Source organism: Mytilus californianus, unplaced genomic scaffold (genome assembly GCF_021869535.1).
Source record: "Mytilus californianus isolate M0D057914Y unplaced genomic scaffold, xbMytCali1.0.p SCAF_9, whole genome shotgun sequence".
Classification (NCBI taxonomy): domain Eukaryota; kingdom Metazoa; phylum Mollusca; class Bivalvia; order Mytilida; family Mytilidae; genus Mytilus; species Mytilus californianus.
In genome coordinates this window covers 87,496,182-87,523,961 of record NW_026262745.1, presented here as the reverse complement: position 1 = coordinate 87,523,961, position 27,780 = coordinate 87,496,182, and the positions used below count along the sequence as shown (strand labels likewise).

General features: G+C 32.4%; 1 protein-coding gene across 2 annotated transcripts in view; it reads left to right on the top strand.

Moving 5' to 3' along the window:
* The window catches only part of LOC127715432 (transient receptor potential cation channel subfamily M member-like 2), a 94,084-nt gene that overhangs the window by 25,934 nt on the left and 40,370 nt on the right, over window positions 1–27,780 (top strand). For both annotated transcript variants that reach the window (XM_052221475.1, XM_052221474.1), the window contains 10 exons: window positions 749–926; window positions 3,417–3,550; window positions 4,824–5,037; window positions 6,465–6,639; window positions 13,895–14,006; window positions 23,533–23,611; window positions 25,118–25,275; window positions 26,286–26,426; window positions 27,173–27,220; window positions 27,552–27,687. In XM_052221475.1, coding sequence (XP_052077435.1) covers window positions 749–926; window positions 3,417–3,550; window positions 4,824–5,037; window positions 6,465–6,639; window positions 13,895–14,006; window positions 23,533–23,611; window positions 25,118–25,275; window positions 26,286–26,426; window positions 27,173–27,220; window positions 27,552–27,687 — 1,375 coding nt within the window. The remainder of the gene's footprint in view (window positions 1–748; window positions 927–3,416; window positions 3,551–4,823; window positions 5,038–6,464; window positions 6,640–13,894; window positions 14,007–23,532; window positions 23,612–25,117; window positions 25,276–26,285; window positions 26,427–27,172; window positions 27,221–27,551; window positions 27,688–27,780) is intronic.

The following is a 27,780-nucleotide window of genomic DNA, read 5'->3' as shown; positions in this document are numbered from 1 at the left end:
TGAATGTCAGTTTTGTCCTAACGAATGAATGTTGATTTAACAAAAGAATATGAATGCATCCACTATGCATTTTTTATACTAGATTTCGTAGTTCACATCTGATTGGCATTAAAATGACTCCCGATTTTGTGGGGTTCGTGTTTCTTACTGTAGGCGTTTGTTTTCTGTGTTGTGTTTTGTATACTGTTGTTTTTCGTTTTGTCATTTTTTTTTTTTTTATGGCGTAGCCAGTTTATTTGCAACTGATAAGTTTGAAACTCATTGACACTTTTCTCAAATGTGAATATTTGTTTTCGACTTTCAACGTGCTAACTGTTTCCATATAACTCCCGTATCCGTGCAAGGTCTTCTTTGATAATATTCAAATATAGCTATATTCTCCCTAGCAAGTATGACATTATTTTTGACTGAACGCTGAACTTGTGAATTTTCGAATCAAGAAGGTCTCGCTGAGATGACTTTCTCAGCTGAAGAAGGACTCATATATATTTCGACTTGAAGCCATATATGGTTTTCACGCTGTATGTGAGAACTGTCGTTACGTCAATACAGACTATATTTGCGTCTAGATAAAGAAAAACAATAAGTGAATGTATTTTTCAGGATAAAATTAACTATAGTATTCCGAAATCTTATATAACATTTACAACTCTGTAAGGACAGTGGTGATTTATTTAGCTGTGTACTGCAAGTTCGTCTGTTACTTGACACTTACAACATCAGTTCTAATTTAAAGTTTTTGTTTTAGTTTGCTCAAATCCCTTACACTGTTGACCAGACAGGTTTTCTGCAACACGAATTACTGAAACAGTGGAAAATACCCCAACCTGAGGCAATAATAGCAATCACAGGGGTAGGGCATCAATTCAATATTAAAGATAAGCTCCATTTGAAAAGAGATTTGATCGACGCAGTCATAAATACCGGTAAGATATTGCACAATGTAAAACAAAATAAAAACAATTCGCGTGTTTTTTTGGTCTATACCCTGCAAATACTGCACTTACATTTCATTCGGTGTTGTTTATTCCTTCACTTTGTATAAACACTGTAAAAAAGTAAAATAACAAAAATACTGAACTCCGAGGAAAATTCAAACCGGAAAATTCCAATCAAAAGGCTCTAACACATCAAACGAAAGGATTACAACTGTCATGTTCCTGTCTTGGCAATGGCCTTTTCTCATGTAGAAAATGGTGGATTAAACTTGATATTATAGCTAGATAAATCTCTCACTGGTATGACAATCACATAACATTCCTTTATTTTGACAACAAGGTGTGAACAAAACAAACACAAATGATAGTGTACAGCAGTCAACATTGTGTTTTAATCTTAATAACTCTAAAAACAAACAAAGATGTCAACAAAGAAAAACAAAAAGGCATATAGACAAAGCACATCAGAAAAAAAAGCAAGGACAAGAATACAAGATCTATAATTCATGTTATCTACCATTTCTATGGCAAAAAACATAAATAAACGAAATAGCAAATGTGAGAACGACCTGTAATTGCCTAATACCCCTGTACTAAAAATAACATTTGTGGCTGGACATTTTTATACGCTTCGATATTTTTTAAATGGTATAGGTTTGAATTGTGATAACATTGTTCTATATCATTATATGACACTGTAAGTTTGCACAGGATTCATCTGGGACATATGTACGGTCTCTTCTCTGGTGCATCAATCAAGAAAAACAATTTTAACGGAAAAAATGTATGATCATTTACTGTATCATTACCACTGATTGTGGACTGTTTCAATGTAGACCCCGATTCATACTTTACAACTTACATTGGTACCAATTCAAAACTCTTCGTTAATACATACAGTAAACAATAAGATAGAGTGTATTAATATGATTCCCACATTTGATATAAATGGATAAATAGTTGCTATCTAAGACATGTAAGAGTCCAGTTTGTTCGAAAAACTTTTCTCGCACCATGCGCTTATACTTTTTTGAATGTTGATTATGTTTGTATGAGGTTTTCCGGTGAAGGTAAATCCCCAAAAAGCGTTAAGGACAAAAAAAAAATATCTTAAGTGTTTTTAAAATATGTATTAACGATTTCCATTATACGTCCATATCTTGAATTATAAATGCGTAAAAATTGTCGTAACGTATATTTGATATAGAGAATCGATAAACTTAGGTACGACAGTAATGATATGATAAAGATGAAACGATTGAGTTGTCGACATTTGTATAGAATAGGATGCAAATACAATCTTTTATTTTTCCAATTTTATTTCTATTATTTTTCTATTAGACGATTATTTACATTGCCGACATCTAATTTAATGCAAATGTCTTAGAAGACTCTATATTGCAGAGCACCTGACATCACCCCCAGTTGTTGGTGGGGTTCGAGTTCCTCAGCCTTTTTTTATGTTGTGTGTTGTTTTCTGTTGTTTGTTTTTTTTTATCCACGACGTTGTCAGTTTATTTTCGACTTATAAATTTGAATGGCCCTTTGATATCCTTCACCTCTCTGATGAGATGTATAAATCCATCAGTAAATATACAAATGAAAAACATTGTTTTATATTTAAACGGTTATTTGAGAGATTTAAAAACAATTAAACGTATTTTAAGTTTCGAACAATATGATGTTTTGGCTATTTTCCTGTCTCGTTATCATTAAGGATCATGTAGATCTGCGTCCCTGAATGACATGCATAGTTTGACAAAAACAAAAAATATTTTTTTTTATAAAACATAGAGAGTTTCTTAAAAAGAAAAATAACAGTCTTTGTAATGAAATGGTATAGTTAACATGCGAAATAGATTGTAGAGGTTACTCAAAATGCATGTACCAAGAAGGGAATGTGACAGTTGCTATCCAGCCGTTTAATGTGTTTGGGCTTTTGTTTTTGCCATTTCATAAGGGGCTTTCCGTTATGAATTTTCCTCGCAGTTGGGTATTTTTTTTATTTTACCTTTTTTACAAGGCAATATTCAACCTACTCGTAAATCTCTCTTTAGAAAATATTCCTGCATTTTCTGTAGATGCACGTTTTTATGGATTGTTAGTTTTTAGTTAAGAATATAACCAAATTCATAGAATGATTTATTTTTGTGAAATTAAGACGTCCTACTCTATGGTTTGATGATTTGTCTAATTAATATTATATGATGGGTAATATAGATTGAATTCGATTAAAGAGTCGTCGTAATTATTTATAGACAAATACAACAACTATTTCAAGAAAGACAAGTTTACAATTGTGAATCAATGCTAGAATATCAGAATAAACTATAATTATTGCATATCTTTTCATAAGAATGAAACTTTTCATCTAATATATATCCGGTCTTCCTTTCTAATGTAATGTTGTTTAATTAATTCTTCGTCCAATCTTCGTCGAGGTAAATTGGCATATGTTCATATTTTGACTATTTGTAGAATCTTGGATTGTAACATGTGGTATAGAAGAAGGAGCGGTACGTTTTATTCAGGACGCTGTTGATGAGCATATAGTTCTAGAAGAGTACCACATTCCAATAGTTGGAATATTGTCACAGAGAGTATTAGATGAAGTAATACAATAAGCGTGTATTCGTTTGGGTCTCAGTATCTTTACGGATCTAAAAAGAAAGAAATAGCTAATAATGATGTATTCTATTGTTAAGACTAGAGTGACTTTTGACGTCTTATTTACCGTAGGCAATTAAAAAATGGAAAGGATTCTTTATATTTCTCTAAGATTAACTGGTCAATTGAACATGTTGGTGAAAACATTTAAGATGTGATTTTAGAAGCAAAATATAGTAAATATGCATGAGCGGAAATCATATGGATTTTTTTTTAATGTCAAATTCCAAACGTTCTTTTGAATGCTTTCAATGACAATTTAAAAGTTATTTCAAATCATGACTTTCCATTTATAAAACTAATGATGAAATAGTTATCAAAGGTACCAGGCTTATAATTTGATACGCCAGACGCGCTTTTCGTCTACATAAGACTCATCAGTGACGCTCTGATAAAAAAGCCAAACAAGTATAAAGTTGAAGAGCATTGAGGACCCAAAATTCCAAAAGGTTGTGCCAAATACGGATAAGGTAATCTATGCCTGGGATAAGAAAATCCTTAGTAACTCGAATAATTCATACTTTTGCAAATAGTTAATTTATAAAAATGACAATATAATTGATATTCATGTCAACACCGAAGTGCTGACTACTGGGCTGGTGATACCCTCGGGGAAGAAACATCCACCAGCAGTGACATCGACCCAGTGGTGTAAATAGTTATCAAAGGTACCAGGCTTATAATTTGATACGCCGGACGCGCGTTTCGTCTACACAAGACTCATCAGTGACTCAGATCAAAAAAGTTAGATAGCCATAGAAGTATAAAGTTGAAGAGCATTTAGGATCTAAAATTCCAAAAAGTTGTGCCGAATACGGCTAAAGTAATCTTAGCCGTATTTGAAAACCATTTTAAAATGTCAAATATTACACCAACCTGCTAGAATCGCAGCAGAACTAAAAATTTCCCCTGATTAATATGCAGATTTACAAACAAATTAAGCTCAGTACACATAGTATCTATATGTTTTTCTTTCATTTTATTCATCGTAGTCATAAGTAAAGATTTTATATCTAAAATGATAGATTGAGAAGTTAACATGGTTAAATATACGTCTTTTGTTATTCTAAATCAATAAAAAACATATCACATCTTTCAAAATTAATTGATGCAATTGTGTGCATGTAAACGCTTTCTTATATTTGATTATATTTTGGAAAGGAAATATTGTGATTATGATAAAAACGTAATGATACATTTTGCTTTTTTTATTTAAAGATGTCAAAAACAAATATGTACGTTAAGAAAATCAATACAACAAGTGGAAGATTGGTTAGAAAAACATTGATGTCAACAAAGGAGACACTTGATCCAAATCATACACAGTTTGTTTTCATCGAAGATGAAGAAGAACCTACCATAAGCAAGACTTCAACTGAATGTAGAAACGCTTTCAAAAATTTCCTATCGAAAATCAGCACTAAAAATTTAGGTAATATCCCGTTATTTATTTAATATATCTGAAATTAATGTTTTTCAAGGATACATAAGGCTTGAGGTCAAAAGTCCAACTCTTCTGAAAATCGCCTTCTTTTACATATTTGCTTTATTAGTTTTGAATAAAACATGCAAAGTCATTCATTGAATTCCTACTGATGTAACTGTGTCAAGACAGGAACCTCGACAGTGGTTGTCTAGTGTTATATGTGTTTTTAAGATAAGTTTGAGTTTTTGTTTTGAAAGGATTCGCATATTCATAATCCAAGGTGTTAATAGCATCATCAACCCGAGCTTTGCGGTAAATTAAAGGCAACAAGAGTTTGTCGGTATTTTCATAAATTCAGTAGAAAGATAAAAACCAAGATTAACTACAAACCCAGGCAAAACATCAAAACTTAAGGTAAGCATAAACTCGAAAAAAAAAGAAAAATGAGGTGTGTCCACTGAGTATACGCTTTCTACCATGGGCGTGTCACCCACTACACAAATCTGCATTAAAACAATGTTTGATCATTCGATACCATTTGATTTGATGGGTTCGTCTTTTATGAAATGGAACTTTCGGAATATATGCATGCAAAGGGTCGGTTTTTATTGACTTGCAAATTGCCGACTGTCAAGGTTATGTGTATACAGATGTTTTATAAGTTGTTAGTTTTCTTCTTTTTTTGCTAATGGAATAGTTTGCGACTTTAGCAACCAAAAAAGTTAATCATATAAAATATTTTCAAGAGCATTGTTTATTATTTGATGTTGTTATACAAAAACGAAATTGGGGAGATTGTGTTTAAAATCCTTATTTTCGCCATCTGTGATAATATTCCAAATAGAAAAGCATTCAATTAAGACGATCAATAAGAATATTAAAGATTTTTATTTAAGGTCCGTCATGTTGCAATTTTTGCAACTTTTTTTCTGTTTAAGGATCTTGACAGTAAAAGAAAACGTGTTGCAGGATACATTTTAGTCTTCAAATGCATTTTGATTTTTCTTTACAGAGTGTTGGTTAAAGATATGGCTTAATCTATTGATTGCTTCCAATCCCTTGTAAATAAAAATGATTTGGCAAAATAAGTGTCCTTTTTGACAAGAATGTCGAAATACAGTAACCATAACCCGTTTACGATTACCAATACAATAACATTTAAAAGTAAAATAACAATAGTAACGACTCAAAAATGAAAACGGAAATTTCCTTATCAAATGGCAAAATCAAAAGCTTTTAACACATTTTTATATAGTAACCCATTGAAAAACAGAATTATGCAAACATCATGTTCTTCACATGTGTTGCACAACGTGTTGGTCATATTGATTATTGTTTGTTTGGAACTGATTTGAAAAGGTTTATGTAATTTTCAGATTATAAACGAATTGCAATTTTGTTCATAAAACCTTGTGCGTTTTGATTTGTTGTAGATCCTCAGACACAAACTGCCGATATTTTGCCGGTTGTAGTGGTACTAATCGAAGGAGGAATTGAAGCATTGAAAACAGCAAAGAAGATGCTTGAACAAAAAATTCCTATTGTTGTGATTGATGGTTCAGGCGGAGCTGCAAATTTCCTTGCTGCTTGTTATCGATGTTGCCCAAGGTGAACGATGTGTCCTATACTCTCGGTTTTAATTTAGGTTTTACATCAACATACAGTTGCTACCTCAAAACAAGCTAGTTCTTTTTTTTTTTTTTTTCAAAATTGAAACCTAATTACTTTATGATTACATGGACCGTGAAAGTTCAAAACATCTTCAAACCATTATCAATCGCAAAGTTAAGTCAACATATCACATCGATAGCGTACAGCGAAATTCATATGGAGACAAAAATAATTCGAAAACGTCACTCAATTTTGAGCAGTATACAGTCCTTTGATGGTGTAAACTTCCCACTAAAACCATACACCATTACACCATTCACTATACACCATTACACCATTCACTATACACCATTACACCATTCACTATACACCATTACACCATTCACTATACACCATTACACCATTCACTATACACCATTACACCATTCACTATACACCATTACACCATTCACTATACACCATTACACCATTCACTATACACCATTACACCATACACCCTGTGTCATTACACCATAAACGTTTCACCTTTGCACCATACACCTTACACATTACACCATAATGCAATTTAATTTCAAAGAAAGCGTGCGACTACAAAATTATTTATTTATTTTAAAAAACGAATTTTGATCACAATATTGTAAATTAATGTGAAAAATTAAAAATCAGCGACTCTTTTCACAAAAAAACTTACGATTAAAATTAATCGTAAGTTATACTGAAATGTGTATGACTTACGAGTATTTTTACTCTTAAGATTTTTTGTGAAAAGAGCCGCTGTTCTTACCAATATTTTGAATAGTTTTAAATGTCGTACACCATTCCCGATCGCCCGTTACACTATTACACCATTCCCCTTACACCATACACCATAGCACCATACACCTTCTACCATTGCACCATATGCCATGCACCATTACACCAGACACGTTTGTTTGGGAAGTTTACACCATCCAAGGGCTGTACGTGAGTCGAACAACACGCACAAAACCCTCGTCTCTGTGAAAAAGTTTATCATCAAGCGGTACATATATTGATAGGTATATTTTTTTTCAGTAGAGACAAGTAACAACGCGTTAGAAAAAACGGGCTCTCGAATTATTGGCCCATCAGATTAGACGATTGTTGAATATTTAGAACTGTCTCATTATGGGTTTGATCACAGAAATATCTATGATTTGATAAAGTTGCACCTGGTTTATTCTAATATATCACAATCGACCCGGTTTTGTTCATGCTACAACATATATAAGACTGAGTTTTTTAAATAATATCATATGAAAAGGAGAAAGAAAAAGTTCTTCCGTTCACTGATGACCAAATATTATTATCTGAAGATAATCTGGAGCAGGTTTGTCATTTTCTGGCATTGCGCAGAAATATTTGTGGAAATCCACGTTAAATTTTTTTTATCAATATAGCGGCACAGGTATTGCCCTCTTTAACACAATTGTGAATGTGATAAATTTTGAAGGTGAATTTCGATAGGTGGCAGTTGAATTTATGTTATGTTTTTTAAGCACGTGTTTATTCGAAGTGTGGAGAATTTTTTGACATATTACCGTCTAAAAAATCATGATATCATATTGTTTAAAATTAGATTAGTAAAAGAGGCTGAAAGTCTAAGCTTTGAATTAGAATCATAATTACGAGATGAGTAGACCTAAATAGTGCAGTGAAAGAATTCTAATAAAAGCTGTAGTTTACTGGTCTGAATACACAGTTATTTCGTTGTGTAGTTCTTGAAGACAATACATACAAAATAAAAAAAATGCTCCTGCTCTATCTCATAAAGATTTAAATACCGCTTACTAATACTATGGACAATTCTATGTTAAGGAAGTCTATAATTCAGCATGACAGGTTCAGAAATACTTAATTTTGACCTTATTAAACTAAACCAAATCACTACTTCACCTAAAAATACATCACCCACAGTTAAAATTTCATCCGCCTACTTCATATTTCCTGAATAAGATATAAATATATAAATTTAGAATCCGATTAAAATTAAGCAAGCAATATACTGTCCAAAATATAGACTATATTTTTAGACATAGAAAAATCATAGGACGAGAACTATGTACTCGGACAACTGCCTGACCAACTTGCACTTACATTAAGATAAAATTAATGCTACTTTGCAGGAATCTTTATGAATGAAAATTTAACGATGAAGGAACTTTCATCATGACAAAACAAAGTGTCTACGCCTTGGCGTGATCGAAAGTATTTCATGCCTTCATTTCCATGCAAGGAATGGTGAACAGGCTGATATATTGCTTATCAAACTTAGTTCATTATAGAATGACCAATATTTTAAATTTCATTTATTGTTTTGTAACAATTCCAATGCCAAGCCTGCATGGCTACACCTTAATCAAGAATGACAGCAAGCTGTCCTTAAGGTCCCCACATTGTTTTCTTGCTATATGGTAATTGTATAGGGCTTAAAAATCGTGGGATTTTTTTTTCACTGTCAAATCCAGAAGTCATGAATTAGTATAGACGATTTGCAACATCAACATCAAGAAAATTCGTACCCGTTTTGTAAAAGTTTGGAGAATGATTTGTAGGGCTAACGTTTACAACTTAAACAGTTTTATTGACTTTAAATAGAAAGGTTCATAGTAATATACTTTCAACATACATCTTTGGTTTGTTTTCTGAATGTAAACATGAAAACCGGATGTATCAATTTGATTATAAACTAAAAAATAAATTCGGAATTATTATGCAACATTTCTTCAGGTTATCAAGTTGCAGTTAATATTCATGTATTTACTTTTAAACTTGTATTATCATTACTGAAACATTATCAAATAAGGCAATCAATCGCTTATCTTGATCAAATGATCTTCTGCCAGGTGTTTCAATCTTCCTCTGCAAGTAATTAGCGATGTTTAGCCGGATATCCTTCAAGTCTTTAAAACTGTAATCAGAAGGGCACTTTGTATTTTAATACAAAAGGCCTAAGGGTTAAGCAATTACATGAAATTGATTATAATTATTAACAAAAATGGCAGCGGCTAGAGAATCGAAAACAAATTTTGACAATTGCGGGATCATTTGACGGTGGCGAAAGATATTTACGATGGCGATGCGCCATCAAAAAACAGGTTATGGAGCTGCTTTGCTTGATATTGCGTTTGCGTTACTCCAGTTTAGTTTGCGCGTAAGACTTATCACTGACACATGATCAAATCAGTTTATGAATTACTGTGGCCTCAGATTGCTACCGTCTACGTCATTTGATCTTTAGTCGACATACGCACCATTGGCAAACTTTTCACAAATTAACTTTTTTAAACAAATCAAAAAAGTTGAATACAATTGAAACCAACATATCAAAATAGGTGTGACAAAGTTTGGTAAGTCCAGCTATCAAATTATTGATTAACCTTAGAACCAGAATACTAGGCTGGTGACATTTAAACGACTAGTATTGTGATAGAATATTATAAATGACTATCAACTTGGAATTGTTTTATGCATATCATACTCAAGGTATTATTAATGAGAAAACACATTTTTCAAATGTCTACCAACCAGGGTTTCCGCTGGCGAAGAAAAGTTGTGATGATTAAAAATCATTATTGGCGGACTTTTTGAGTTGAAGAATTATAACTGTTCGACTTTGTCCATCTTGTTTTTTTTTCGGGTTTATTAATGAATTATGAATAATATGAGATTCATTTCGATAGCCTCATTTTATCTTGTTTAAGTATTTTAAAAATACAGAAACAAGTCTTTAAACAAATGTAGTTTGCATCTACATATATTGAATTAGCATTTGGCATTTCAATATATTATTTCATTAAACAATACAATCAACACCGTTCTTAATTAGTCCATTAATTGTTGCCGGTAGCTATCGAATGCAGTCAGCTGATTATTGATTTTCTATCAAAATCGTCAACATGTTCAAGGTGAATTTACCCTTAGAACCAGAATACTAGGCAGGTGACAATTACACGACTAGTTTAATGAGATTAGTGTAATGGATTACAACTTGGAATTGTTTTATTCATATCATACTTATTACACAACATGTATTAATTAATGGGAAAACTAAATTTTCAGATGTTTACCAACAAGGGTTTCCGCTGGCATTTTGCGAGAAAAAAAGTTAATCACGAATTCACCTATATTCAAACTGAATCCATTTTCTGAAAATTATATCTGCAATAAACATAAACTTTTAGCTACCTCTTTACAAACCGAAACAAATGCAATGAAAGGTTCGCGATGTACAAGCTTCCGAAGGTGCACAACACACCTTACAAATATAAATTTATTTCGACTTCAAGCCATTCTTCCAATACTAAACCGACTGCCTATTCTACTTACTAGTACACATGGTACAAACAAAAACCTGGTAATACATTCTTCACATAAGGCCTTTAAAAATAGTGGAATTAATTGCTTTTAAAGTGTCAAAAATTCGTTGGAAATACTCGATAAATTGCATGCTTATATAGGTGATTTCAATTCTGTTCAGAGTTTTGATTTTTCTACCCTCATAATCTCATTAAATGTTATAAATTGATTTAAATTCAAATACTTTATATCAAAATAGCTCTATATTAAATTCTTAGATGAATAATTGTCAAAATTAAAAAAAATATCAATAAATGTCTCATCTAATGAAAATTAGATATTTGAATATTCTTCAAAGGCACATTTTTTTATCGTTCACATTGTATATCTTTTTATATATTCATAAAGGTTAATGTATTACAATTCATTTATGTATATATCTATATTTTGATCGACTCTAAATATGAGGTCGGATAGACTTGATCCGGATCGACTTGGGACAAATCGACTTTGGATTGGATTGACATGAAAACTAATTGTATTTGTTTTCTTTTTACCAGTACAACAAATTACTGTATTTGTTATTGGCTGTTTAAACATATTATACAAAAACAAAATTTTAATTTTTGATTTCATATTCCTATACTAATTAAAATATTGGCTAATTTGTTTGTGACGGGTCTATATTTTGAATAAAAAGAGGACAGGTTTGTACCCTAAATTGAAGCGCCTACAATTTTGTTGTCATTGTGTTCTAATATGTTTTTCATTTGAATTATACATCCTGAGTTAACAAATAATGATTTACTATTCACATGATTCAGCTATATTCATTTTCATAATAAAGTGAAAAGGTGGTCAGTTAATTGACTCGGTCATTTTTTTCAATTTTTGATTTTGTTTTACACAAGTGACGTGCAAGTTTGAGATATCTAAAGTGCTAATTTTTGGTAATCTATTCTATCTTACAACAAAGATTTTAAGATCATTTTTGCATTTTAAAACAGATCAGAACTTAAACGTTTTATATATACAAATGTAGAAAAAAACCGCGCGAGCGCGGCATGAAGACTACTTGAATTGTTTACGGTGATACACAGCTTAGGTTCGTGTTTCTCAATCTGTTTTTATGCACTGATGCATTATCTTGATAGTTTTGATTAGTTTGTCAGTTCTTCTTCCATAGGAGTTTGTATGTCCAATTAGTATCTTCTGTCTCGGTGTTACACAGGTACTCCTAGAACGGAGGAGAAGAAAAAGACAACATTGAAAACACTGATGATGAAAACATTTCTTCGTTGTGCTAGTTTGTAGTATTTCTTTTTTAGAGTGGTGCGAGTTTGTCTCTGTGTGACACGGGTGCTCCGAAAAAGGAGAATTCACTAAGAGAAGAAGAATAAAATCTAATGATTAAACACATTTCTTCAAGTTTTTTATATTTCTTTATTTTTTGAGTGGTGCAAGTTGTTATAATTAGTTAGAGTGTTTGCGTGGTGAGAGTTGGCCGTGGGCCGAGTTGTCATAAATTCAAGACAAATTGAATACAAAACCATTTCAGCCTGCTTACAAAACATAGACGGTAAGGAACCAGCTACGGCAGCTTATTTAGGGTTTACTTAATTACGCTACGCTCATTAAAGCAATTCTTATATGAAGTTATCACATACACTGATATTCATTATTATATGATAATTCGGACGATCGTCGCTCGGAGACAAACAGACTAAAACATTTGGTTTAAAAATTCAAAAGTATAGATATTTCGACTGATCAGAAGAAATTGATATTCATTGAAATGTATATTCAATGTACATTATTGATGTAATCAATATCGGTTTCGATTTGTTAAAGGCAAATCAAGAAGAAATGTGTATAACAATCACTTTTGTATGCGCACTTACTAAATGTACAAATGTATTTAATCTGTATTGTTTAAAAATGTTTTATAAATCGGTTTTGAGCGGTCTTGTTCAAGCGTTAAGTCAATGTTGAGCAGACCAGCCAACAATTAACTTTATATCAGATATGGTCCAATCGGAGATGTCAAAATCAAAGTAAACTTATTGCAGGACTGGTTTCAAAGTAAACTCTAGTAGTGAACCAGTCTTAAGTGAAATTTGTCGACAGTCATAAAAACAGTCCAAGGACCAAGTCCAATTTTCAAGTTCACTTGATTGTGGTCCTAGGAACGGTCGGTCAGACCCAAATTCTGTTGCAGGTTATCTTTGACCAGTCATAATTACTGGTTAACAAGTTATCTTGCTGTACAGGTTAGGACTGCACCCATCTATATGTGTATGTGCAATGAAAGCTGCTTACAGTTGTTACAGTTAATTGTCACCTGTCATTATCGTTTGTCATTATTTTTTTAATATAAAGCAGGGCGTTTGATTCCTCCTTTTAACTGTTTCACATAGTGGCATTAATGCATCTTCTGTCTTACTATACATCATAAGTTGAACTTATTCCTGACGATCATCTTTCTTCACCCTGTTGTCTTGAATGATTGTTTTCCTCTTGGTAATCACAGTATACCCCTCTTGTTCAAATTCGTTATTTGTTACACATTTGATTTGAAATCATGTTTCAATATCTATAGTTTTTTTTTCAAATAAATAAGAATAAGTCCAATTAGTTCGTGTCAAATATTTTTTGTTTATTATTAAGCTAACTACAGTTCAATTTGATTACAGTATATACCTATTAGACTATAAAAAATATCTAGAATTTACTTTTTTTAAACAATATGCAAAATAAGCGTTTCTTTTTATTACTTTGTTTTATTATATTGTTTGACAATTACAAGACAGATTGTGTAAGGAGTATATGTAATTCAATTATTGTGTTATAACGAAAATGTGTTCAATACTTGGAAGAATGATTCTTATTCTTATCCTCAACAACCTTTTAATTTAGTTGGTTTTTTTTCTAATAGAGATGATGAACCTGAAAACTCAACAGAATTATTCAAGAAATGTTTTGGGGACAGTTTATTTACGGATGACGCATTAAACCTGTCCAAATCCTGTCTGAAGAATAAGAAACTGGTAAATGTATTAGCTAATTATCAAATATCAAGGAAATATGAACTATAAATAAATGCATTTAAAATAGTAATTGAATTGATCAATAGCGGAATAGATTCAAAATAATTCAATTTAATTTTAAAGGTTTATTAACTTTATGTAGTTTCAAGGAACTGTTATATATCCGATGTTAGGCACTGGACCAATTTCATTGGAAATTGATGCAAAACAGACGTTGGAAATATCGTCTTGTGCTATGTTATAAGACCAGACACTAATTGATTGGCATTGAGAGAGACGTCTGCTATCTTCCAGAGAACACCATGACATTGGAACAAATAACCAGGATTTGTAGTGGAGTCCGGATCAATAAAAGGCAAAACTGGATTTAAACATTGTCATTTAAGACGATTATTTCTAAAAGGAATGAACTAATGAATTGGGACGTTTTACTTATTTGTAGAGCTTTCGTAGCTGACCGTTTGTTGCTGGTTAAAGTTTTTGTCTTTATGTTCAATAGACTAAGCCATAATCGCAAATAAAATGTATAAAATCCTTATTGGAGGCGAATGAAAATTACAGCTATGCCACTTATCATTTAACTTATAATTAGGTCTTTCCATTTTTCCGTGGAAAGACCTATTAATTTTGTTCCTGATTATTATTTTTTTTCTGTCGCTAATTTTATTTCTTGCCAGAAAAATTCATTTCGCAAGATGTTGCTTAAATATTTAGTATTAAATCAAACAGTTACATGTAATATATATATATATACGCTTTTCAAACTGACACCGTTCAACTGAACACTTTCATTGTATGAGTTAACTCCTAAAAAACTGTTTTTCTTGTGATTTTTTCTCCTTCGCAACCGTAAATGAATCCGACACATTAACTGTTCAAAATTGCTCGTTATATCCACAGGTGGTCGAAAAAAAATGACCAAAGCGATTCCGAGATTCCATTTGAAAGTTATTTTCCCTTTATTTATTTTATATAACTGAAATTCATTTGATACTGGTAAACAAAAGTAATAGACACCTTGGCTCCTTTGTTTGAGATCCAGGGTCTACCAAAAAGAGAACAAAAAAAATGAGGTCAAGGGTCATGTTTTGGATTTAATGTTGACTTATTAAAGCTTCTCATCAGAAACCGTATAAGATATCGACATAATATATGTAATATTATTAGTTACGACATGCCGCAACACATATAAATTGGTTGAAGGGTTGCGTTGACCATAGTTTTCTCCACTCTTACATTTTAAATTAGCTGTATGGTCATATAACTCATTAATCATATACAGTGATATATAGGAGATATCTAGGGTCGTTTGAAATTAGGTCCTTGCTTAAAGTCTTGAAATTTAGACCAAGGTCGAAGGTAACATTTACGTTCAAGATATTGACCTTTGTAATTAATTCAAACGGGTTTGCTGCTGCTGCTGCTGTTGAGTCTTTTTGCTTTTAGGTGGTCTTCATGATTTTAGTTTCCCACTCACTTTAAGAACCACATTTCCCACACCATTGGTGGCTCTTTTTTCAACATCTTTAAGATCTACATTGGCGGAAGCGCTAATGTCTTTATTCCCTACAGTCTTTGTGGTTGAGTGGTAATCATACGTTTTAGTTTAATTGGCGATTGTGTCTATGATGCTTCTACCACCATACACATACTTTCGATCGTATCTTTTATTAATTTCCAACACTTATTCATAGGAGTCGATGATGAATCTGCTTGTACTCCTCACTGCTGATCAAGCGGCTTTTTTTATGGCGTCGATAATGTCTACGATCTCATTGCGTACACAATTGTCCTAGTTCGATAAGAGGCTGCACACACCTCCAATCGATCTAGAAACTGATTAAAGTAAGTTTTGAATATCATCGATGTCTTCTCCAAATACGGCTGGTTAGAACCGCTCAAAAACAAGAAAAGTATCACGGTAAGAGATGCTTTCTAACCGGTATTAAAATCATCACGCTTTCCAAAGACGCTTTTGACAGACAACGGAACTTAAATTTACAACAAGGAGGTCAAGGAGTTACTTCGGAAGTATGACATTGAACTGAAAAAAAGTCGAGTGTGGTTGAACGCTGGTACCGCACAATAAACGAGAAAATGTTCAAATACTTATCAGCCAACTCCGCGCGCACCTACATTGATGTGTTGAGTAATCGTTTTCACCAGTACAACACTTACAAACACAGATCTATTAAAATGACTTGGTGAATGTGGCAAGTCAAAATTAACATAAAATAAAGTGTACTGGAACATGTATGCTGGCATTCCTCTCACGCAACAGGCTCGAATTTTAGTAAATGATTAGGTTCGAATCACCAGAAAGAAAGTTGCATTTGAAAAGGGACTAACCCCCTAGGTGCACCAACGAAGTATTCAGTTTGATCCAAGCGTTAAACCCCACAACAGTAACCTACCATCTCAAAGATTTCAATGATGAGGAGATACAAGGTTCTTTCTATGAGCCCGAACATCGGAAGACTTATCAAAAATTGTACCGCATCAAAAAGGTCATACGAAAGCGAACCCAGGTTGGCGTTAAGGTTACAATACACCATTAGATTTTATGGGCGCAGCCATTTTATGAGCATAACATGGTATTCAGAATTAAGAGTATAGCTAATCCTGATTGGTTGATATGTGCGCCCGTTATTTTTTGTAATTAGAGACTTCGTGCATTCTGCATTATACCAAAGGCCAAATAAATTATTATCCTTAGCCCTAACGGAACTGAGATGTCTTTTAAACGCTAGGATGAGACACGTATTTTTAAGTGCAAAATTGATAGGGATGGGAGATAAGTACAAATTACGCTAAAAAAAGCAACGCGAACCTATATTTTTTGGACCAAAAAATACTGTCCTAATAACTTTTCTTTAATTCTAGCAAGGTTTCGTTAAAAAAATCAGCTTTCTAAAGTCTGTATCTCGAAAAAGGCTATCATTGTCGCCTATGGGGAAGTTAATTGTTTATGTCAATCTATACAGCGTCGCATTTCTTTATCATACTGCTCAAAAAGTGTCAAAAACAGTAATTTTACTTGATATTTGATGTGAAACCGTATTTTTTGGTGACAAATCAATTATTGATTAACTTGTTTATAAGATATAGTCTGTTTCATATTTGTATAGCGTTTTACCTTAGAAACAAGGGTGGGTTCGACTTTTGACTTACTGTGGAGAGAATATGTCATTTTCTGAACTTCTGCTGATTTGTTTGAAAAAAGCACGTACACGTCTAGAGTTTGGATATACAAATCGGTTTTTAAACATGACAATCTCGATCCAAGTGCTGTAATCAAAATTACCAAATTCAGTGAAATTGTACAGAAATGATCCCCTTCGAACATTGAAATGTTCACTCGAATGGCAGACTATAAAAATTAGAATAGGCATGACATTTTGTAGTTAACAAATAGTTTTCGATGTTTCAACACAAATATTTACACATATTTCATATTTTGAAATGCTATAGTCTGTTTCAAAAATGTACTTTTATACAAAAATGGTTTCATTTAAAACTGTTGTTCAAAATTCACCGTATTAGTTACATATTGGATCGGTTTTTGTATCAATATAAACAGTACTTGATGTCATATAAAGAATAATTGGAGAAAGTGGACATTATCTTCAGGCCGTTTTTAGCAGTACCGCATTTACTAAAAAAATCCGAATTTTTTTTTCACATTTTTTGACTGGGGTTACCTCTGATAAAAAAATGTGAAAATTCAGAGAGTAATGCCAGAACGTTTTGAAGATGATTTTTGTGTGGCATATATATTTATGCATCTAACGAACTATGAATTGCATGATTCTAGAAAGTATTAAATACCGTATAGGTTACAATACACCATTAGATTTTATGGGCGCAGCCATTTTATTAGCATAACATGGTATTCAGAATTAAGAGTATAGCTAATCCTGATTGGTTGATATGTGCGCCCGTTATTTTTTGTAATTATAGACTTCGTGCATTCTGCATTATACCAAAGGCAAAATAAATTATTTTCCTTAGCCCTAACGGAACTGAGATGTCTTTTAAACGCTAGGATGAGACACGTATTTTTAAGTGCAAAATTGATAGGGATGGGAGATAAGTACAAATTACGCTAGGAAAAGCAACGCGAACCTATATTTTTTGGACCAAAAAATACTGTCCTAATAACTTTTCTTTAATTCTAGCAAGGTTTCGTTAAAAAAATCAGCTTTCTAAAGTCTGTATCTCGAAAAAGGCTATCATTGTCGCCTATGGGGAAATTAATTGTTTATTTCAATCTTAAAGAGGTCTTCAGAGGATACTCTTAGTCATTATTTCTTTCATCATACACTCATTCATTGAATATTAGTAATTGTTTTTTTCTTTGCAAATGAACTAAGAACAAAAAGGTCGTGAACAAAAAACGTGAAGGTTAGCCAAGGGGTTAAAAAACTGTCATCATGACGAAACGCATTGATCTTACTTTCCAGGGCTTCAATATTTACTGTAGTTGATTCGATCACGTTTTCTGTTTAAATTGATCGCTTAAATTTTCCCGTAGTATGTTACAATTGAACAAACATCACTAGACGGTCAAAATATTTCCAGTTTTCCTCCTCCATCGCCAACGAACATTTCACAGGTGCATCGATTTTTTGCTGCGTGGTGGTTTCAGACTTTTTTCTCGATTATCATATTTTTTCTCCATTTGTTTTTATTTTTGTCTTCATTTATTTACACTGGGATTGTTATTGTGATTCTAATTGATCCGTATTGTCTTTCACTTGTTGCATGACCAATCGTTTTATTGCAGCATCCGCACCGTGACTCGGAGGTTACAGGTTGGTGATACTATTCTCGTTCATATCGGTCATACTATCGATATTCATTCCTCTTTCACTTCCATAAAATACAAATTTATCCATTTTAGTTAAAGCTATTACGACTTCATCAAAAGGTCGACCTTCCGACAACAATTTAAACACATGCAAACAAAAGTGCTCACATACCTCAATTCCTCTCTCTTGCAGTTCATCTGTACTGTAGTAGATCTCAGGTTCTAGGTAGTTCATCATCTCATCGACTAGTAGGAGTCCATAAGAGATGAAGTATACCTTTGTTGGTGTATTCTTGAACCAACACGTCCAATGTGTTCCTGGACCAATAAAAGTGTCATGGTTTAAAATACCACACTCTGTACTCTGTGGTTTGGAAGGAAAGGCGTCTTGAATATATACTCCTCTCAAAAGAGTCAACAACTCTCTTCAGCTCTCTGTTGGATAAGGATTTTTTTCGGAATCATTATGTGTACTTGATCAATTAGTCTTCTATTCTTGAAACAAGGGCAGAGTTGAAATTGTCTTTCGAATAATTTTTGCATCTGTTTACATGTGTTAATTCCTTTTTGTTCTAGAAAATATTGAATGATTATTACATCTATAAGGTTTGTTTGATACAGTCATTCTTTTTGTTTGATATTAAGTAGTTATAAAAGTATTTATTACTGATAGTAATGTCCGTAATGTCCGTAAGCTAGAGTTCTGATTCCATTTGTCAAAATGTGTCGTTTGTCGTCATACGACGAAACAGCTTTCTTACAACACTTAATTGTATAAACCTGGTGCTCAGCACTTCAGATCATAGTAAAGGTCTAGTAGTTCTCTTTATGCCTCTCTAGACATGTCTTGTAGTCGGCAAATTTGAGTCCGGATTTCACAGTGCACTTTTTACCCCTTTAGCTTTCTTCGTCTCGCCTTCGCCAATCTTAATGGCATACATCCTCAGCCGCAAACATATAAACTCAGTCACGGGTGATCCTGTGCATTCATCTTTAAACATCCAAAGTATTTTCTTGTTTATACCCATCTCAATGCCGGAAGAATGAACGCTTGGATAATTAGATGTGTCAAACCATTGCCGCCCATTGTCGTTCATGCCTTGTAAATATCTGGAGTTTTTACATTGCAAATAATACTGTAGGTATCTGTGTAATGTATGGTTACTCTGTCTGTGTATGTTGGCTTCTGGTATTTGTACACAAAATCTGTCACTAAGGTCTTTGACCGGTCAAAAAAGTTCGCTAAAACTAACCAAGCGATCAAAATATGTTTTTCATTGTTAACAAACCGGACGTCCATTCACCGTCTTTTGTTTTCTATTGTCTTGTCAAACACCGTGTTGTTCATTTGTTCATACGTTTGAAGAAAAACTCAAAATTCCATCTTTGCAGCATCTCATAGTGTGGTGTTCAGGTAAATATATTTCTTCAACCATGGACTTTGGTTGAACCTAATCACCCGGTGAATTTTCTTTATTTTTAGTCCAAGTTTAGATATTATTTTAGGTTGACGTAGTGTTTTTTTTTCATACTTCTCTTTGTCTCAAAGGTTTAGCATTAATTTATTTTCTTTGTTCAACTGGAGAGTTTATGGAGCGAGTGGGTAGTCATTGTGATAATCGTGATGCTCTTTAAAATACTCAAAATGTTCAAATCATCAAAGGTGGTCAGTAGTGTCTTGTTCTCCAAGCTGCACATTACATACATAACTGTTGTTCCATCGATATTATAGCCTGTGTCCCTGTTATTCATTGAGTGTTTTGCAAGTACAGTTTAACGATAGAGTCTATCATATGTCTCATATCGCTGTAAAATCCTCAGATGTGAGTGTAAACCATATCCAAATAATGATGGCTAAAAAATGTGACTTGACATTATCCCGGGTTTCCTTATTTCGAACCATCCATGGTTTGGATTCTACTTTTTCAGTCATGCACTCAAAGTTCGCATAAACCCACAGAAGAAACTCTGATTGATCTGTCGTTGTTCTGAAAGCTTTGGTAGATTCCTTCAACAGGCATTTCAATTTAACCCATTTTGTGATTAACAGAATATTCGTTATAAGTCTCAAGTACATCATTGTTGTGAACGTGGTTTAAGCACCTATAGCACAGATATATCTCACTATCGTGTTCCTGAACCTGGCTCGAAATTAGTCGGGACATATTTTTTATCCAGCAGTAGTGTTTTTGCCCCTTACCTTCCACCAGCAACATGTTGATGTCTCTATCTATGGCTTCGCCTACATCTGAAATTCGCAGCGAGTATATCTCGTTTTCATCAATCCCTTACACATTGACTGCCAGAGTACGGTTGGTTTTCTCAAACTTGCTTATATTCTTAAGGATCACCGAGAATAACAATCCTTCCAGGTTTAGTTCATCATTCCACCTGTAGTACTTGATCACACTATATGTAGGTTTTTATCTACCTCCTTATGATACACTCATAAAAGTATTGTCCACTTGAAACACTCATCATGGGTATTCTTTACATTATTCACAGCTTCCTTAAGTTCAATCCAATAAGGTAGGGCTATAAACTGTGACTAAGACCATCGTATGTGCTTGTTAATGTCAAATTGCAATTTAACAATTTCTTTTTATGTCCAACCACTCATCTCAGAGGTTCACTGAGCAATCTGTCCCCCGATTTTTTTATCCATCACTTCCAAAATTTCATTTTCGTTGGTGGCTTTGGTAACATTTTTTTTTTTCACGAATGAAAGTGTCCCTCATTTTCGTCGTTGTCTTTACCCTTGTGGATATTTTTTACAAAAATACAGTGTGACACCACACTAATTTTAGCCCCTTTCAGTTTTCAATTATTTCCTTCCTTGCAACTCGCGAATCTCAAGAAAGGTCTGAACATTCATTTAAACATCCGATTTTATTCTCCAGGTGGTAAATGTGCCAGTCAAGGCTTTCTCTTGTACACGTATATAAATCATTAATTCCTGATCTTTTTTCTTTTTTTCTTTTTTCTCACTTACTTTTGCCAATAGATAATTTTTAGGGAACCTACTGACCCAATCAAACCCATGTTGTTTTGCCTTGGTTATAATTTCATCTTGCTTCTTGGGTGTGGGTGCCCGCTTAAATTTGCGGTCTGTTTTGGTTTCAACCAACTACAACAACGGATTGTTTTTCATCAAAGAGTACCCTTTGAGAACGACATTTTTGTCATACTTCTTAATTGTTTTACTGTTTCACCAACAACCGTATTCATTTTATCTATCATCACAATCCTGTTATTTATATCTTTTCATTTGGAAGGGGGCGTTTTGTTTTGGTTTGTTTCGGCGGGAAAGCATTCAGAATCTTTTTTCTTTTTGTTCAAAAGAAAAAGAAAAACATACAATAACCACTCGTGTTGGTTAGTATTTTGTATTGTCCCTTACTTTTCAACTGTTTGTCTGTTGGTATGGTTTGTAAGATTTGAAATAGCTATTTTGTTTTAACATGTTGAAAGGACCCTATGTTTAATTTCATTTTTTATAATATTTTGTTATTTTTTTAAAATATTTATTTATTCAAGTTGTTTACCCTCCTCGACGTATATGTTCAATCTTTATTATACCTTAATTTCTGTATGTCTATAAACAACAATGATAAAATCAACATTTTTATAAAAATGCTTTTGAACCTCAATTATTGCATTTGGGGCAGGTCTGTGACTTCTTTACTATTTGCATCATGATTTGAGTGACACATTTTGTTGAAGTTTTCTTCGATTCGGTTTCTTTCCTTTACACTTTCCTTTTGTGTGTGAGTTTTTTGTTTGATTGCTGTATAGTTGACGTATACCGCTAATTTAGTTTTCCTCATATGAAGACTAATTCCATGAACATGTATTCTTAAACCTTTATATTGAAGAAAACACCTAATCTAGAGTATTTGTTTATTTGATTTAATTTTTTTCTTTCTCCATTTTCTTTCTATAAAAGTTTAACAAAACTATCGATATCCAAGGCAAATTCAAAAAACGGAGAAGTCCATAAAAACTGACAAAATTAAACGTTATCAAACCAAGTTTTACTTTTATTTTGTATCCTTTTTTTATGTGCATAATGTTATGTTTTCTAAACGTTTATTTGTTATGTTGTCTCAATAGAGGAACACGACAATTACTAGTACATGTTTGTATCTGAAGACAATCTTATTTTCATATCGGCAATCGATCTTTTAAAACGATTTTCATTCTACATCATTGGACCAAAGATTAATGACTCACAGAAACGTTTTTATTTCGCGGACACCACTACGTCATAAACCGTTGACAGCATAGTATTGTTATGTTTGTATGTACGCAAACACGGTAGAGAAATTTGTCTTTTGATATACTTCACTATGCGCACTACTTCTTACTTCAATACGTATAATGATATATTGTATACTTCACAGGTTTTGATGTCATTTTGACAATTGAGCTATCAATTGCAAGTTCTGTTTCTGTCAATTATCATCTGATTAACAAAGTAAGATTTGCTTTTACTGGAATCTAGGCTATATTTCAACTCAATGATGTTATAAATAATTTTGGCGATTTTTAAACTCGACTGCTTGAACGTTACCTTTACAAATGTCCCGGAAAATGCAAATCCAAAGTCATGGTGTTATCGTTTTGTACTTCACCGTGCAGTTGTTATTGTAAATAATTTTCATGCGATGTTAACATCAAAAATGAATTATCGATCTAAACTTCGTAATATTGTAGATTTACATGTATTCACTCAATGATACTACGGCCAAAGTTGATATGTCCATTCAGAATGCTTTGTTTGACATATATAAAGGTATGTTTCAATATAAGTATTTGAATAGAACCCATTCACACACTCAAATGAATGTCCAAATAGCACACAAAGAACATCTGCATTGTTGTGGCGTGGTTTTGACTGAAAATTGACTTGATAGATCTTCTGAGAGAATGGCTGCCCGTAAGATGTATTCTAATTTTTGTTCTTTTTTGTTAAATTCATTTCGAATTTTTTGTACTGTAAGTCTAGAAATTATTGGAACGTTTTTAGAAATGCGAATAATGCGACTGAGTGAGTATCACAATAATAGGATACAAATCAAATGAAACATTGATCTCTATGTAGAGTGTCCGAAAATCGTAATAATTAAGATAGCATTGTTGTCCATTCTTCACAAATTGCGATTATAAATGCACGCAATAATTTCTGAATTTACAGTATCATTATTATTTAAATCGATATTTTGATTTCGATTACCATGAATGCATATGAATTTGCTCGAATGACATTATTTTGATCTTTTGAAAAATCATTTGAATTGTTAAATCACGTAATATCAATAAAGGCAACAATAGTATACCGCTGTTAATAATTCGATTGGGCAAACTAAAAATCTGGGTAAAAACTAAAACCGAGGAAAACACATCAACTATAAGAGGAAATCAACGGAACAACAGAAACACTGAACTACAACAACAGCAAACGCCAACGTTCATAGAAACATAATGTAGATAACAACTGCCACATTCCTGACTTAATACAAGACATTAAAAGACAAAGTGGTTGGTTCAATCTGGTTTAATGGCTAGCCAAACCTCCCGTCTATAATATGACAATGTTATAAAATACCATTAAAATGACAACACTACAGGACGGAAAAACAGTACAAACAAACGCAAAAATACTCAGCATAGAGAAATACATAAATACATAATATAATAGAACATTACAATATTTAAAACGCAGAATAACAACGGACATCACAAACGAAATATAAATAGTGCGTGGCATGAATGGATCAACGTCAGAAAAAGTGACGTTAATTTTACCACATGTAAATTTCTAAAAAATAAAATAGATTTGTTTTATTTATAGACACAGATATTGCGAACAGGAATAAAAAACATACAGTACAAATAAAAGTTCATCAACCAAATGTTCTTATATTATTTGTTGTTATATTATTACAGTCTTTGTACAGTTGCTGTTATATTATTACAGTATATTAAATTTTATTTATATAACACGATGGAATTTAAAAAAAAGATTTAAACACAACAACACATCAGAAGACTAAAATACATTTAATAATTGATATCCGGTGTTCAGTAGTTAAAAACTGCAGATGTAAACACATTATGTCATGCTTTTAATCATATAGGTTCTGACAATAGATAAGCAAGCAATTACTAATTTTCGTTGACATAGGAAAGACATACCTTGATGCAAAAGAGTTCAAAGTTAACCTCTTTTAGGCAATTGAATCAATGTTTTTTTAATTCATTAATGTTTAAAATATTAAAAAAATAACTGTGTTCTAAGGAATTTTTGAAAATCAAGATAAAGATAATGGATCGGTAAAGACAACAATCAGCGCAATTCAGACACAATTGAAACTTGTTGAGAGATGGAATAGATGTGACCTAGCTGAAACACACATATTTATAGATAAAAATCGATCAGAGCTTTCAAAACTACAGGTAAAGACAATTCAATGTCTTCAATTCTAAACATGAGCATTGTGCACTAATTTTTAAGAATTAAAACACTATATAAATAACACTCAGCTGAGAGGTGGATAGAGTAGATTGCCAAGGTTGACAATGCTTTTTCGAGAGGTTCCAATCTGCTCTATCACCCTTTCAGCTATGTGTTATTTAATTTATTACACTGTCCTTTAATTATTGTCTTTTACAGTTGGATTTTAAATTCAAAGTATTTTACTATGACGTCACGTACATAACAACGTTACGGGCTTTAGAAAAATCACCAGAAGTGTAGCAAGATGTTTTATTCAATAAAAAAGTTCTGAGCCAAAACGTAGATCTTAAGCATTGTCTTTAATTACTTGATGTAAATTCAATTCAATGTCCTTTGAATTATCGATTTTTGATTGGTCTGCACGAGAGGGTGACATTCAAAAAATTGTCTCCCGCTCAGCCATGGGATAGAGTATATTATTTCGTTCGTGTTAACCAATCAAAATCTGACATTTTAACGTGAAGTATAAATAAATAAACTATCAACAATTAACAATATTCCTTTTTTCCAAGAATAATTCATATCCACTATCTAATTCAATACAGTACACATTGATCACATTAATAGTATTATCATAGATATCAGCTCGACGAAATACACCAATGAAATAAAAAGCAACCATATTTTTTTTTTTTTTGTGACAATATTAAATAAAATGTGTTTTTAAAATACAAAATTCAATAAATCAAAAGTTTTCAAATGACAATTTGGAAATCATAATTGCGGGTTTTGAATTTCAAAATGTTCATTATCCAGTTTTTATTCTCCTCGGCTTGGAAGTAACCACAGTGTGTCTAACGGTGTGTTTTTCTTGAATTGAATAATCGAAACCAATAAAAACTATTCGTTGTAGATGCTCAACATTTTATATATATATATAAAAAACACTTATTAAGTGTTCTAAAAACAAACATGTTTTATAAGACAAAAACATTATTTTTCATTACAGGAAAACACTCGAGATAGCGTTTTGGGACTGTTCCGGTCTTCGCTTTTTAAAAACAGAGCAAACTTTGTCAGTTTGATAATGAACAGAATTAACGACATGATAGACTTTGTAGAGTTGTATCTCCCGGGAATATACTTGGAAGTAAGTGGTGTACTTCTTCAAAAACATAGCAAACATACTATTATATAAGTCATGTTGTTAAAACTGTGGATTCATTTATTTTCGTGGGTACCAATTTTCGTGGATTGCAGACGACTTGCCTTTTTGTGGATATGTGATTTCGTGGAATTGTCAAATACTGCATAGAACCTGATAGAAATTTGTATTTCGATGAACATTTAAATTGGTGGTTCATCTTTATCCACGAAACCCTCGAAAATTGGTATCCAACGAATAATAATTAATACACAGTATCATATTACACCCTTTCTGAATTATAAAAAATACCACACTGTTGACAATGTGAATATAATAATAGGTTTGATTGTCAATGAAACAACAACTTCAAATTACATTAATGAAACATAAATGTTTGCAATAATAGGCAACGGAACTGCCTGCAACATTTAGTAATCCCCTACCGTAACGTCAGACATGACAAAATGTTAATCAAATCAAACGAGAAAACCAACGACCTGATTAATGTCAAATATAAGCAAATAAACAATTATGACACACAGAAACATGTTCGTAGTTATGCAATGTGCATACGAACTTATAATTATGTAGAAATTAATCATGTGAAGCTGACTCACACTACTGCTTAAACTCGTAGGTTACAATGTAAGGTACACTAAATATTTGCATACAAAGTCAAATAAAACAATCGATCTATTTGAAGTTATAAAACTATATATGTGTAAAGCTTCTAAATGTTTATATTTCAGTGCTGTGAGAATACCAAAGAATATCTAGCCATTCAACTTTTTAAAGAGGTATTTTATATTAAGCATGATATATATTTCGAGTTCATTTACAATTTCTTTTTCTATGTTTGTGCTGTACACAATGAGTTTGCCACCTTATTTTATTTACATTTTACAGAATTTAGCGTTTCATAAGTTATGTCAAATGTGTGTGTGTCACAATTTGTGCCATAATGTTTCATATTTTATCATTCCTTGCTATCGTTCAAATAATGTAGCATGAACATGCAATGTATTGTCATTTGAAATAAATTTATTTGTTGAAAGTGATCGGAAGACCAAATGTGTTGTGTTTGGGTCAAGATAAGTACAGTCGGAACTTATATTTAAATGCTTTTAGCAATGGGAGAATGAAGGAAAAACCAACATATATCTAGATTCCGGCCAAATAATGAAAAGTGTTACAGATTTTATCAGAAATTTGTTAGGAGATACAAATTTCGAAATGTACACCTTGAAAAGAGAAAAAGAAACAGGTAAGTTTTGATTTTGTCAAAAAAAAAAGAACGTAACACTTGATCAAACAGTAACACCATAATATATACAACATGAACAATATTGGTCCTACA